Source organism: Fimicolochytrium jonesii (genome assembly GCF_025526975.1).
Source record: "Fimicolochytrium jonesii strain JEL569 chromosome Unknown EV422scaffold_48, whole genome shotgun sequence".
Classification (NCBI taxonomy): domain Eukaryota; kingdom Fungi; phylum Chytridiomycota; class Chytridiomycetes; order Spizellomycetales; family Powellomycetaceae; genus Fimicolochytrium; species Fimicolochytrium jonesii.
In genome coordinates, this window is record NW_026515715.1 from 86,427 (window position 1) to 100,252 (window position 13,826).

Below are 13,826 nucleotides of genomic sequence, written 5' to 3' on the forward strand. Positions count from 1 at the left end.
GTGCGGTTCGGACACGCGCTCAGGGATCGACATCATGTCCGAACGTGCCGCCCTTCGCTCCAGGGCTGAATCTTTGCCACATCCGAGGCTCAGGCAGAAGGGTTTTTGCCCGAGGTGGGCCCGCTGTGGGAAGGCTGCAGGCGGAAGCGTCTCATTGGCAATTGCATGGGATTGATCATATGTACATTATCAATAAAGGAGAGGTCGGTGACGTTGATCCCGCTATAAGCCAGATGAGAAGCGAGCTTATAGAACCCTATTCCCCTCTCTAAAAACCTGTACCCAATTGATGCTTGGCAAGAGAAAGATGTCGCAAGACTCGACAGGCATGCATCGCTTTTGCTTAGACGCACACCTCCGGTTTAGGTTGCTCGTTACAAGGCCAAACATGTGTGAAATGTGACACCATCGGCTGCTGAAACAGCGGGATCCTTCACCTTTGCTCGCTCCCTTGGAATCCCGAGCGCGTTCCCAATCAGGCCGCTATTCGAAAGCAGCTTGATATTGTCGTGATTGATAAGGTGATTGGCGAGCGCCAAAGGGGTGAATCTTCCTTCCCACATGCATCCCACGGACACGGATGTTCACAACTGGTGTCCAGCTTGTTGATGTGACCCGCCACGATGTGTGTACGCCCATTCTGTCTCTTCATCTTCGTATTTGCGCGGCTGCATGTTTACAGGGATTGGCAATACTTGTGCTTGCAAAACTTTTTGGTGACATTAACTTGGTCGTCGTGCGCTTTCAATGCAAGATAAGGGCTCCCCTGTGATGACCCTCGAGCTCGTCGTGTAGGCGAACTCATACTTTTGGTGCTGCAAGACGGTCCCCACCCCGTGCGTCGAAATGACAGACACCGCCACTGATGCTCAGACGGGGATAAAGTTGAGTACAGCCCGCTCTACATGCTCGGTGCATGCGTGTCGTAATAACGGGAGTGGTCGGGCGTTTCCAGGCTGCCGTTTCGACCGCATCTACCGCCCCCTCTCGATATCCTTCTCGTTGGTGCCACCCAAGTCAATCATCATGGACGGAATCCGATACCACCAGTTCTTTCGCTCTACATCTGGCCTGCAGCGCTGGTTTTCGTGAAATAGTTGTCATAATCATCTTCCACCAAAACGAGCGTTCTGTGTCTTTTACGAGAGAAGAGGGTTGGGACACCAAGGGCCGGGATCTCTCTGTCCTGAACCTCTCCTTGCGCAGAAGCTTCACGTGTGATTGGGCGCATGACCGCGTTGAAGGCCGGAGAGGCGTATCGCTTCGGGCGAAGATGAAGCTCGTCGACTTTTTGAGTCTCTTGGAGTTTAAGAACGCGACGCGGTCAGAGGCAGAGGAGAGCGGCGATATAGGTTTTCACCGTCGAATACCAAGAATCGCGATGCTACGCGGTGCATTCGCCTCAGCTCGTCTGCTGTGAATAACACATGTTCGCCGCGGAGTAATTGAACCAGGCTGTCCTTCGCTTCCCCGCCGAGTGTGAGGTGAGCGAAAGAAAGCGCGTACGCAATCATAACTCTTGCTCTTGCGGAGCTTCGGCATGTAGGATCTCCCCCAATGTCTGGATCGGAACCAGATCGTCAGGTCCTAAGCGGTAGCATGGCAACGCATCGACGTCGATGTGCTTTTCCGTGCGTCGGAAGATGCAACTTGGCCAACCTTCTGCAGCCCGCAGACAGTTCGATAGACGACCACCTCTGGATGCGTGTACTCTGCGTGCTGAGATTCTCGCCCTGCCCAGGCTATGTGATCGGTTGTAATGTACCAGCGGGTTGAGCTGGTTCCCGGCTTTTTGTAAGGCGGAGACGATTGCAGCTTGTCCCAGATTAAAGGTTGCGGCTGGCTTTGACGCGTACATCGCTGCAAATTGTAAAGGTTTTGCTCAGTATGAAGGTTGGAAGATATAAAGAATGCAGCCTGCCCTCAGCTCACCTGGTGTGACACTCAGCCGAAGACCGGCTGTCTCAAATGTAGCGCAATTCGGGGCCCCATTTCGGACCGGTGCGTCGTTTGTTTGATGAGAAACGAGAAACCGACGCGTTTTGCTGCGTTGAGACTTGAAATCGACTTGAAATGCCTGTCGGAGTAGGGACCCAAGCTCTTTCTCTACAGGATTTTAGGAGTTTGTTGGATGATGGAAATTCACAGTACTGGATGTCAGTCTCCTCAGTCTCTCCACGAGGGGAAAGCAGGGGGGGCGGGCGATCATACAGGTCTATGTATCATATTAGAGGGGGGAGATGAGGATCTCTGCGGCCAAGGCCCAAGGGGGATGCAGTTGTGACAAACGCGGTGGTTTTCCCCTCCTGCGCGACCGGGGAGGCCCTCTCATAAGACTGGGTGGGCTCCTTCCCACGACATTCCCACGCCCTCCACCACGACATCCAGCTTCAACTACAACAACCACTCTATCATCATGAGAGGACTGCCAGACGACTCGCATCTTCCTCCTCAGAGGCGGAAACTCTCCTTGCTCTTGGTTCTCGTCGGTGTCGTTCTTGCTACCCTTCTCGCATTCCAGCTTCAACATAGCGGCCGCCACCGGGTAAGTCATTGTAATACTCCGCTCGTTCCGTCAGACCGTCACTCACTCACTTCCCCGTTATGCCTCACTCATTTTCCCTCCCAGTCACCGGGCGATGGGGCGGATGACGATGAAGCGCTGCACAAGGGGGTCTGCACCACACAGGAGTGCGTTGTGACAGCTGGGCGAATTCTGTCGGCCATAAACGCGTCCGCCGACCCGTGCGAGGTTAGTAACGGGCTTCTCACTGTTTACTCCCAACACGCGTCACTCATGCCTTTTTTGGAACCAACAGGACTTTTTCGAATACAGCTGCGGTGAGTCTTCTTATCGATGGACACTGTGATGATGGATGCAAGAAGCTCAATGTGAGAATTCTTAGGCGGCTGGCTCGCGGACAACCCGATTCCTGAGGACAAGTCGCAGGTCGGCACATTCGATAGCGTCAGCGAGAAGAATCTGGTAAGACATGGGATGGGATTGGACCATGTCCGCACGTTCCCAAATGATACATGATGCTAACCGCTTCGTGTGGGCTAGCGCCTTCTGAAAGACATCCTCGAAGGACCATATCCGGGCCTTGCAGAGTCTTCTGATGATAGTGACAAGCAGAACTTCGAAAAGGCCAAGGGATTCTACTCCAGCTGCAAGGTGAGCGGAAAATGTTAACCGAGTCTGATGTGCCTCGGATCACTTTGGCTAAAGAACAATGCGTAGGACGTGGAAGGCATCGAGAAGACCGGCATCGCTCCATTGGTCGACTTGGTAAAACGCGCCACTGCAAAGTTCCCTCTCGGCGACGGCGAGAAGCTAGATGCCGCAAAAGCCGTCGACGCCATCGTCCAAGCACATTCCGTCGGCGTCAATCCCCTTTTCGCAATGATCGTCGGTGCCGACGACAAAGAGCCGGATGTTAACGTCATCAATCTCTTCCAAGGGGGCCTCACTCTTCCTAGCAGAGAGTATTATGAGAAGAAGGATTTTACCGAGGTTTTACGGCAGACTGTTGAGAACGTTCTGAAGGTTGTTTTACCGGAAGCTGGGGGTGATTGGAAAGAGGATGGGGCGGCCCGGGCGGCGGCGGTGACGGACTTGGAAGCGTTTTTGGCCCGGTTCTCCTTGCCAAAGTACGTTGATATGCTCGGAGAGTCGGCGTTCATTCTCAGCTTGAAATTGCTTCGGAATACTCAGCCCCCCACCATTGCATCCCGCCAACAGCTCGGCATTCACAGACCCCAGCGCACTCTACAACGTCTTCACTCCCCACACCCTCGAACAAGCCAGCCCCAACATCCCCTGGGAAGCCTACCTCAAAGGGCGTTTCGCCTCCGACCGCTTCCCCGCCGACCTCATCAAAAAGGACACAACAAAACTTATCGTCCAAGCACCCACCTTCTACGGCAATCTCTCCACCCTCTTCACCACCACCAAACCACAGGCATTCGAGGATTATGTCATCTGGCACTATGTGCTGGATTACGCGGAACGGCTACCACAGCATGTGAGGTCGCTTTTCTTTCCGTTGTTTGAGAAGACGGGGCAGAGGGCGAGTGTTGAGCCGCCGAGGTGGAGGACGTGTTTGGCGCTGACGGATGCGGCGTTGGGGGAGTTGGCGGGCAAGTGGTTTGTCGAGAAGGCTTTTGGAGGGGACAGCAAGAAAGCCGCCTCACAAACGGTCGAAAACATCGAAAAAGCCTTCCTCAAACGTCTCCCCCACATCGAATGGCTAGACAAAGCAACCCGCGAGCGAGCCATCAAAAAGGTACCTTCACTTCCCCCACACCTCTTCTCCCCATCACCCGCCTCTAACCCTCCTCACCCCGCAGGTCAAATCCCTCGTCACTAAAATAGGCTACGCCGACATCATCCTGCAACCCGACGCCCTTGCCGAAAAGTACAAGCACGTGCCTATTGACCCAATTGGGTTCTTTCTGAATATCGTGCATGTGCAGGCGTGGGAGGTGCTGGATAATTTGCAGGATATTTTGAGGAAGGTGGATAAAGCGAGGTGGGGGATGACGCCTGCTACTGTTAATGCTGTAAGTTTTGTGGATGAGAGGGGAAATTTCGTTCTCACTGGTATCACTTGTCTGACGTTTGACCCTTTCTTCACAACAACAACAACAGTACTACAACCCAACGATGAACGAAGTAAGTGTCATCATCAATGTGCACAAAAACCCAAAGCTCCGGAAACACCTTCTCACCCCACCCTACCTCCCAAATCAGATCGTCTTCCCCGCCGGCATCCTCCAACCGCCCTTCTACCACCTCTCCTTCCCCGCCTACCTCTCCTACGGGGGCATCGGCGTCGTCGTCGGCCATGAATTGACACACGCGTTCGACAACATGGGCTCCCAGTATGATGAGAATGGGAAGCTGGAGGATTGGTGGAGTGAGGAGACGAAAAGGGAGTTTGAGAGGAAGGCAAAGTGTTTTGTGGAGGAGTATGAGAAGTGGGGGGTTACGGGCCCTGATGGGAGGGAGTACAAGATCGACGGGTATGTCTTCGTAAATTTGACCGTTAAGCTGGATACAACGCTCTATCAAAAGGTCTCTTTGTATTTACTCATCCTCTCATCCTCTCCCCTCACAGAACCCTAACCCTCGGCGAAAACCTCGCAGACAACGGCGGCCTCGCGCGCGCCTACGAAGCCTGGAAAGCCGACCTCCACTCACCCGGCGGCCATAAACGGAACCCCATGCTGCCCGGGTTTGGCCGCCATGCGACAAAGGACCAGTTATTCTACGTCGCTTTTGCTCAGGTAAACAAAGAACCATACCCCTTACATCACTCCTTCTCTTCTGACTGAATATGTGGGATTTTGATGTTTTGATTAGGTATGGTGCTCAAACCGAACCCCAGCAAACGCCCTCCGCCGCATCCTCACCGACCCGCACTCGCCCGCCAAGTACCGTGTCATTGGCGCCGTTGTCAATTCGAGGGAGTTCAGTGAGGCGTGGAGGTGTAAGAAGGGAAGCGGGATGAATCCGGGGAAGGGAGGGAGGTGTGAGATTTGGTAGTGGGGGGGACGGAGGGTGAGGGTTATTTTTTTTTTGGTAGAAGGTTGTTTGGGAGGGGATGCGGCTGCAAACGGAACCGGCAGTCTGTCCCGTCTTGGACGAGGAATGCACGGTCTCTATCTGTTCCGCGGGAGATGGAGTTTGCTGCACATACTGTATCTTTAGTGGTAGTATGGGTTTGATTGATTTGCGCTTTCGTGTACATAGTTGAGATTTGATTTTTGTAAGAAAGAAGGAGGAGATGCTTTGGGAAAACGATATGGATGGGGAGGTTCCGTCCTCTTCTGTCATCGTCCTCCCCTGAACAGGCGATTTCGAGGAATGCCGAGAGATCACCGATCAGTCGTTCATGGGGACTGTAACGTCGGAGTTCTGCTGCTGAGCTGCCTTCCCGTACCCTATGTCCCGTAGTATAGCCCCTATGTGTCTGGTGATCGCATTGCACGTCCCGCCTTCGTCCTGCTCCTTCGATTCCTTCTGGGTCCAAGAAAAGAATTCCTTCCGGTGTCTCCCTGGGTGTCTCCGCGGTCGGTTGCCAAGGTTGTTGCGACTTGTCCACGTTCCGCAAGGGATGACTCGCTTGACTTACCCACAGGCTCGCAGACACAAATCCCGTAGGGCATGCTCACCCACCTCCCCTTTTTTACACCGTTGCATTTCCAAAGTCGTCTGCTGCCAGATATATACAGTACTTTCGGCGGTTCAAAGCGCATAGGTCGCACGGCATACGCGTCCTTCTGTCTTGAGTTTTGAAGGCCAAGTTGGGAAACCGACAACCACAACCATAACGACAACGACGACAAGGTCGGCCAGTTTCGCCGTAACATCCGCTTCTTGAACTCGTACGTGGGAGATGCGCTGCGCAATGCATCAATTCAAAGGGTGGACGGACGGATGGTCTCAACCATGGAAGTCGACAGAGAAGGCGATCATATGTATCATCAGGGTATGAAATGTATTCATGTATGTACTATGAGGGGATATTACTGTACAAAAGGTATTTAAGTGAAGGCCGGCCCCGAAAGCGATCATCATCCCTATTTCCCTCTTTACTCGCCCAATGCGTTGGTACCGCAGCGGTCGACGAACAGACCGTCGAGTTTCTTGCTTGGGTTGCCCCACCAGTTGGGGAATGGGTATTCTGTGCCGGACACTCCAGCAACGGTGAAGGTTTGCACGAGCACTTGCACTTGGGTACCGGCATCGAGACCGGCACTGAGGAGGTAGTTGTGCTTGGAGAACCAGTCGTTGTGGTACTTGCGCACGTAGAACTGGGTAACGAAGGCGATGATCATCATCATCGTGGTTCCGGTGTTGACTCCGACACACAAGTTGCCTTTGGGAAGAGGGGAAAGTGATGGGTAAGTACATGAGTGCGGCTCTCAATCGAAAGTGGTCTTTGTTTGGAAACTCACCAATGAACCAGCAGATGATTCCGGTGTTGATGCGGTTCCATCCGTGGGTAGGGAACTTCTTGTGCAACAACCAGAATGGAACGGGAAGGGCGAAACCGATAAGGAAGGCATAGGCAATGGGGAAGTACAACTTGCCGGGCGCGTACAGGTAGCTGGTGAAAGCACCCCATGTCACGGACTCGGCGTTGAAACCCTGGGGACCTTGACCGGACCACAAGTTGGAACCCTCGGGATCCCTGAGGATCTCCATCTTGGTGTTGAGGATCTGAACCTGGATGGCGTAGTTGCAGATGCATCCGATGACGGCACCAGCGGTTTGCCAGTAGAACATTTGCTGGAAGGGGATGTTCAGATACGCGGAGAACTTGAGATCGGCCAACAGGGACCTGGCTTGCTTGGGCACGAGGTATCCGTATGTCGAGAAGTACATGTTGGCGACGGGGCTACCGGGGATCACGTAACCGGCGATCAACTGCACGAGACCTTGGGTGGGCACACCGAAACCGGTAGCGCCGAGGAAGATACCGATGACGATGGTCAACACGCATCCAATGAGGATAGCCAGGATGTACGACCACCACGACAAGCCGGTCTCGGTGGTGTACACGAGGACCAGGCCAGCAATGAAAGCGGCCGCGAAGAGAGTGAGGTACTGCCACAAGGGGACGTCTCCGTGCTCGCGCTTGACCTTGGCGACGTACTCGTCAGTGCCGCTGTGGGCCTTCATTGCGTGCCAGATGGTCTTGCCGTAGTACAGGGCGACGTGGGTGATGGATGCGGTGATACCCAAGTTGGCACCGACAAGGTAGAGAGCGTAAGTGGTGGTGTAGTACGGCGTGCCGACCTCAGCAACCTTCTCCTCGATCAAGTGGTAATTCTCATCGAGAATGAGCGATTGGTCGTACACAGTACCGTTGGCGTAGAAGAGATCTTGACCCATGAAGGGCAGGTTGCGACCGCCCCACAGGTTGCTGTAGAACCCACCCATGAAGATGAACCAGCAGATGATGAGACCGATGTACATGTTGAGCTGGGTCTCAAGGGGGTACCAGAGGGGCGAGTACACGGAGATGGCGTTCCAATCGAAGGACAGGGAGAGGAGACCGAGGCCTTCGTTGTTGGACGCACCACCGAAGAGACGCGTGACGAAGGAGCTGTTGGGCGCGGCGAGGCAGAACACGGAGACACCAGCAATCCAGGGCATGATGTACTGGGGGAACCATGTCCACACGAAGATGGCGCCAAACACCATCCAGAAGAAGCGGATACCCTTTCCGGCCGTGATGTCGGACTTGTGCAGGGTGCCGAAAAGCGCGACATCGGGGAGACGGTCGGGGTAGTAGAGGTACTTGGGCTCAACGAGGAAGGACCGGAAGAGACCGGCAAGACCGTACCCGAGCAATTGGGTGGAGAGCAGAAGGAGAAGGGATTGGCCGACCGGGACGGGAACGTCGTAGAACATGTGCATCGCAGCGAGCAGGTCGGTGGCGAAGGCACTGGAACTGGCGGTACGAGCCATGACGACAACCATAGCGTGTTCCTTCAACGAGAAGACACCGGGGTCGATCCAGTTGGGGGCCCCAGGGTACCTCCTCTTGACCGCCGCACCGAACCTCTCAAACGACTTGCCGAAGATGAAGGAAATGACGGCGACGAACATGGACGAGATGGTGAGCGTCTGCGGCTTGAACTGGAAGATCTGTCCCAGCACGGCACCGAACACGGACAGCGCGAGACCGAGGAAGATGGAACGCCATGTCACGATAGGCGCATTGGGGTGCTTGTCGATAGGGATGGTCTTCTTCAACATGGGCAGGAAACTCCACAGATCGTCCGGGTCGGACTCGCCGTGGTGCAGCGCCTCGAAATCGGCGGTGGCGCTCTCGCCATCGTGGAATCCCTTCTTCTCGTCAGTGGGATGCACTACCTCGGGCTGAGCGAGATCCGGATTCTCTTTCTTTTCGGCGTCGACACCTTCGTAGTTGACTTGCACTTCGAGGTTCTTCTTGACTTCCTCGAAGGTGGCGGGCTCTTGTGGCGGGTGCCCGTCAGGGTGGATGCGGTCGTCTTCGTGCACCATGGCTAAGAGGGCAGCAAACTAACGAAGTGTGATTTCGATGCGGTTGGAAGAGAAGATGAAACCGGAAATTGTCAAGCCGATCAACGGCTGGTTGGGCTGGTTGGGGAGGATGGATGCGTTGCACTGAGCGAGAGGAACCAGCCTCCGCAGACAATTGAGATGGTGCCGGGCGATGCGGATATCCAAACAAGAACGGCACTCGACCGCCCTCGCCTGTCCTTTTATACATGTCGACTGCCGGCCAGCGGCAGCAGATCATCCGCGGACAGAGGCGCTGGATCTCTAGAACTCTGGACGGGCAACAATAGTAAACGCGAGCAGATACCGGCGATACAGCCCCACCTCTGGAAAACCACCGCGGTGCTGGGATTCACCTGTGATCAGCACCACCGCCCCGCCGGGCGCACGGCGGGCGGACGGCGGTGGGCACTGGGCGCTATCCTACTTGGGCTGGGGGACAGTTCAACATGAAGCCTGGAGTGGGAGAACCAAATGTCGACGGTTCGTGCGATGTGACGATGAGGGGTATGTGTAGATGTCGAGTCATGTCGAAGTTCAACGATGTTCGCGGACCAACATTTGATTACGAACTTTTTTAAAGCACGCAATCTCTGGCTTTTTCATTAACGCCCATGCTGACTTGGTGAAGATATCGGGCCTTACGACCACCACTTTTCATACAAGTTGGAGGTTCGAATACGGCGCCCAACCTTCTTACCGTTATTCACGGCGATCCAGGGCCTCCAGGCCCCGGATCGTCCCCGAACGGGCGCCGCCGGTTACAACTTACTGCTACTGATAGTGCTTTCAATTGCAGGATCATGGATCGCTCGCTGGCTGTGCAGGATGGGTGTCAAAACCATCTATCTTGTGATAACTGGCGCTTGTGCGACGGGCTGCTGATAAAACCCCCTGATGAAGCCCCCCAGCCCGTCTGCGTTCAACGGCCACTCTTCGAAATCCGGTGCGCTCGCTGTTAATTTGTGGCAGTGGACTCAGATGGCCATTTGCCGCTGCTAAACTGCATCCCATCTTTACCCGCCAACGAACTTTCCAACAGGGATCTGTATGGTACGGCGTATGGACACAGCACATGCAGATAACCATTTTCACCATATTTATCCATCCGCTGGCCGATAGACGGTGCGACCATCTCCTCCACCATCTCCTTCGCCAGCGTGCCAGTGTACGGAGGCAGTGGGCATATGGATCCCATAAGATTGGGACAAAATATGCACACACCAAATCGCGCAAGAGCATACTCCGCGAGTGGTGAGACTGCCTGTGCAAGAGACTCCGCCGGGATTGCGTTATTTCGTCTGGATCGTGATTTATGTAGTAGCTCGTGATTGCAAAGCTCAAACCATACAAACTATATACGTGCCATGGTCACACTGGTGTGAATATGTAAATTGAGGTGCTATCTGAGCCTATCTCGCAGCCTCGCAGGCGCTGCTAAAGGCAGATCGCCGCGGCGGGTGGCCCGTTAACACTAGAAAGTCTACTACCTCCGCCGATTTCTTGTTGCTAGTCTTGCGCAGTTTTGTAAGTTCAGAACCTGTGATGGAAGCGACGGGTGTGGCCATACGTCGCCTCGTAGTAACATTGGGAGTAATCATAATAAGGTTCTAGTATGGCATGAGAAATTAGTTCACGCGATCTGCGGCTCATAACATGGATTGAGCCAGGGCCGCTTCATGCCGTCTCATGCATGCTCATTTCAGACCGAAGACGGTGAACGAGTTTCGAGGCGCATCGCGGACGGCAGAACGCCGCGGGGCAGATGAGGGTCATGTCTGCGTTGCATGATCCCAGCGCCCTGTGCGTTGTAGGAACGAAATCTGATGTTCTGGCAATGGGCGCTGGGCGCACGCTGTCAATCTTTTGACAGTTGTGCGCTGTCAATGATTGTCAGGGAAGAGATCGGGCTGCTTGATGATACAGTACGTCTGTATGCAGGGGCTGATGGGCTGCGATGGAGTACGCACGTTCGCAGGAACGACGAGGGGAATGCCATCATTTTCGACGTTTCTCCAGTCCCGAAGTTCCATGTAGATTCTATTTCCAGACTCTCACCCTTAAGGGAGTCATCATCGAACTTCTTTGTCAGAACAGTGCTTAGTGCTCGAACAGATACCCGACGGGCCACAGCGTTGACTGCTCGCATCTCGCAAACCATGGGTCTGAGTCCGCCAAACGCATCGGCTGCACCCTTGAACCCTATGGGCTGACCTGTCAATCAAAAGATTTCTTCAGCTGGGCGTTTTGGGCCTATGTACAGATGATCCATATTAAGTGGTGGCCTGCGACCCAGATATGTACACTGCAGGAGACAGCGCCTGACCGACTGACGTGATGAACGGCACCCAGCAACAGCGGCCATGTCTCTATCTACAGTAGGCACCGGTTACCACCACCACGATTTTCGTGCGCCTATGACGCCGACGTAAATGCCGTGATGGTCTTGTCATCAGAGATCCATTTGGTTCGTCATGTAAGAATCTTCCCTTCGTGACAGCGAGATACCTTACCAGTAATCGGCAGGTAGGCGAGCGTCCAGCGCTCCTTCCCCATTTGTTTGACGCCTCCTCGAAGACTTTATTGGACAGTCGCGGTGGTCGCAGCGTCTCGTCTATCAGTCTTTAGTTTCGTTACGGTTCGTCAACGGCTTCGAGCCAACTACGGACAACGTCCCCAGTTTCGAGCTCAATCTTAAGTCGTTCACCCATCATCGGCATTGGATTGACTAGCAAACTGATAGAATAATTACATACCACCGGACCCTGACGATGACCCCGCGAGAAGTGCGGCAATACGCGCGACTCACGCGTTCAAATTCTCACCGACGGCTTTTTGCGGCCGGCGTGCGGTCTTCCAGAAGGCCATGCTCAGACAGAGGAACAGCGACACTCACCCACCAACAACGAACGCAGCCATGGCAACTCAATACAACAGCAGCACAGGTATCTATCACCACTCGACAGGTTGCAGCTTGCTTCCCGTCCGTGCTCTGTCCACGTCGTATCTCAATTGAATCCACTTCGTCCCAGTCACACCTCTAACGACTTTTTTTTCTGACCACCATCCCCACCTACCCAGAAATGACCCAACAACCCCAGCCGGCAAACCCGTACGCAGATATCCCCGATATCCCACTCCAGAACGACCGAACGACCAACCCGTACTCCCACCAACCGCAACCGCAGCCGCAGCCGGAGCCGGAAAACCCGTACGCCAATATCCCCGATATCCCGCTCGCCCCAAAGTACCAGGCGCAACAGCGGCAGAATAATGAGGACGGTAGCGCCGGACTGTAAGTCGTGTTCTAACTGTTCTGCACTGTTCTTGGATTCATAGGGTTTGCTGAACTTGTGGCTTTCTGCTTTTTTCAGGTGCTTGGGAATTTGGTTGTGTTGTACCGGTCTGAGCGCCGCCGTTGACTCGACGTAGGCGGGTTGAAGGGGGTTGGAGACGGGGATATGATCATAGAGCGTACGGTGTGTGGTTCCTGGGCTCATGGCAAACCCAAGTAGCTACGTAGAGCTAGATTTCGAGTAGATGTGTCGTTTTGTTGAGTCTCTTTTACTCTTCGGCGTACTTTCATATACAGCTAGACATAGACATAGATATCTAAAGTGTATAATGTGACGGCGCCGGCGCCCACCTTTCCTCACATATATTCAGTGTCATTTACTCTTTTCTGTGGTATGAGTTTTTGGACTCATGGAGTCCGCCCTCTGGAGTGGTGTCGCGGGTATCAATGTTGTCGTTGTAACATGAACAGGGCAGTTGCAGTCCCACATGGAGTTGACATTGCTGAGGATCTTGCTGAAGGACGGAGACTTCTTTCGCGAACTAACCCGCAGCACACACCATAGCACTTCCGGCACAGGCGTAAGCGGGACCTAAAATGTCCATCAAACCAACGCCGTCCATGGAGGTTCAACGGATCCTCTCGTCAAAGCTCCACTCGCGGCCCCAGATACAGCACACCTACGACGACTACATGACCGAAAGCGCAAGCGTCACCATTCCCGTCCCATCCCCAGAGCCCCACTCATCGAAAGCCTATGTCCTCCACTACGAACGGGATCTGGACGACTATGCCGAAGCTTGGGAGGATAAAGTCTGGGTGGTTTGGAAGAATGTGGACGACGTTAGGGAGGAGATGTGGCAGTGGGACAAGGTGGGCGGGAGATGGGAGGAGACTGGAGGGGTGACATGGGACTGGATGAGGGGCCGCGAGGCTCCGGAAATGGAATGTATGGATGTGCCTGAGGAGATGGACAAGAAATCGTAGTTGTCATGGTTCACGTTTTCTTCTGTTCGTGCCTGGATCGCACGCTGGATCGCAGAGAGACAAAAACCCCCAGCCTTACTTTATACATCCACTTGCCCGAATAACACTGGAATCTGAACCAAGCGTGACCGCCTCAAGGGTAACAAAGAAAACGAGACGGAAGCGCGCAGTTCCAGAAGGCGCAGGAGCAGGGTCGCCACTGGGTCGTTGTTGCATTAGGGAGGATGCTGAATCAGGTCCATTGTGTCTTGCAAGCGTTTCGCACCCTTGCGGGAAGAGAGACGGGTCGTTCTTTTTTCCATCCAACTAATGGCAAGTAAGCCTGGCGATGACTCAGGGTGCATCCCCTCATATACATGCGAAAATTAACTTAAATACAAGGTTGGAGTTGGATATACAATCAATATATGATGGGGGTGCCCACTCCACGCACGTATGATACGGCCCATAGCAGCGGAACCTACTCTCTCACAGATGCATAGT

General features: G+C 54.1%; 3 protein-coding genes across 3 annotated transcripts; 2 read left to right on the plus strand and 1 right to left on the minus strand.

Moving 5' to 3' along the window:
- Nucleotides 1-739: 739 nt before the first annotated feature.
- Nucleotides 740-1,465, plus strand: EV422DRAFT_348198 (uncharacterized protein). The gene has a single exon (XM_053066523.1). It carries the CDS (start codon nt 917-919, stop codon nt 1,418-1,420), a length of 504 nt encoding a protein of 167 aa, XP_052920637.1. The 5' UTR covers nt 740-916; the 3' UTR covers nt 1,421-1,465.
- An 865-nt stretch (nt 1,466-2,330) lies between these two features.
- EV422DRAFT_348069 (uncharacterized protein) lies at nt 2,331-5,758 on the plus strand. The gene is made up of 12 exons (XM_053066522.1): nt 2,331-2,545; nt 2,630-2,752; nt 2,820-2,841; nt 2,907-2,986; nt 3,065-3,175; nt 3,242-3,651; nt 3,743-4,286; nt 4,351-4,563; nt 4,652-4,675; nt 4,754-5,025; nt 5,121-5,289; nt 5,366-5,758. Exons 1-12 carry the CDS (start codon nt 2,417-2,419, stop codon nt 5,546-5,548), a joined length of 2,280 nt encoding a protein of 759 aa, XP_052920638.1. The 5' UTR covers nt 2,331-2,416; the 3' UTR covers nt 5,549-5,758.
- A 388-nt stretch (nt 5,759-6,146) lies between these two features.
- On the minus strand, nt 6,147-9,455 carry EV422DRAFT_348350 (OPT oligopeptide transporter). Its single transcript, XM_053066524.1, has 2 exons — nt 6,964-9,455; nt 6,147-6,884 (listed from the first exon to the last, which is right to left on the minus strand). Exons 1-2 carry the CDS (start codon nt 9,041-9,043, stop codon nt 6,598-6,600), a joined length of 2,367 nt encoding a protein of 788 aa, XP_052920639.1. The 5' UTR covers nt 9,044-9,455; the 3' UTR covers nt 6,147-6,597.
- Between the last annotated feature and the right edge of the window lie 4,371 nt (nt 9,456-13,826).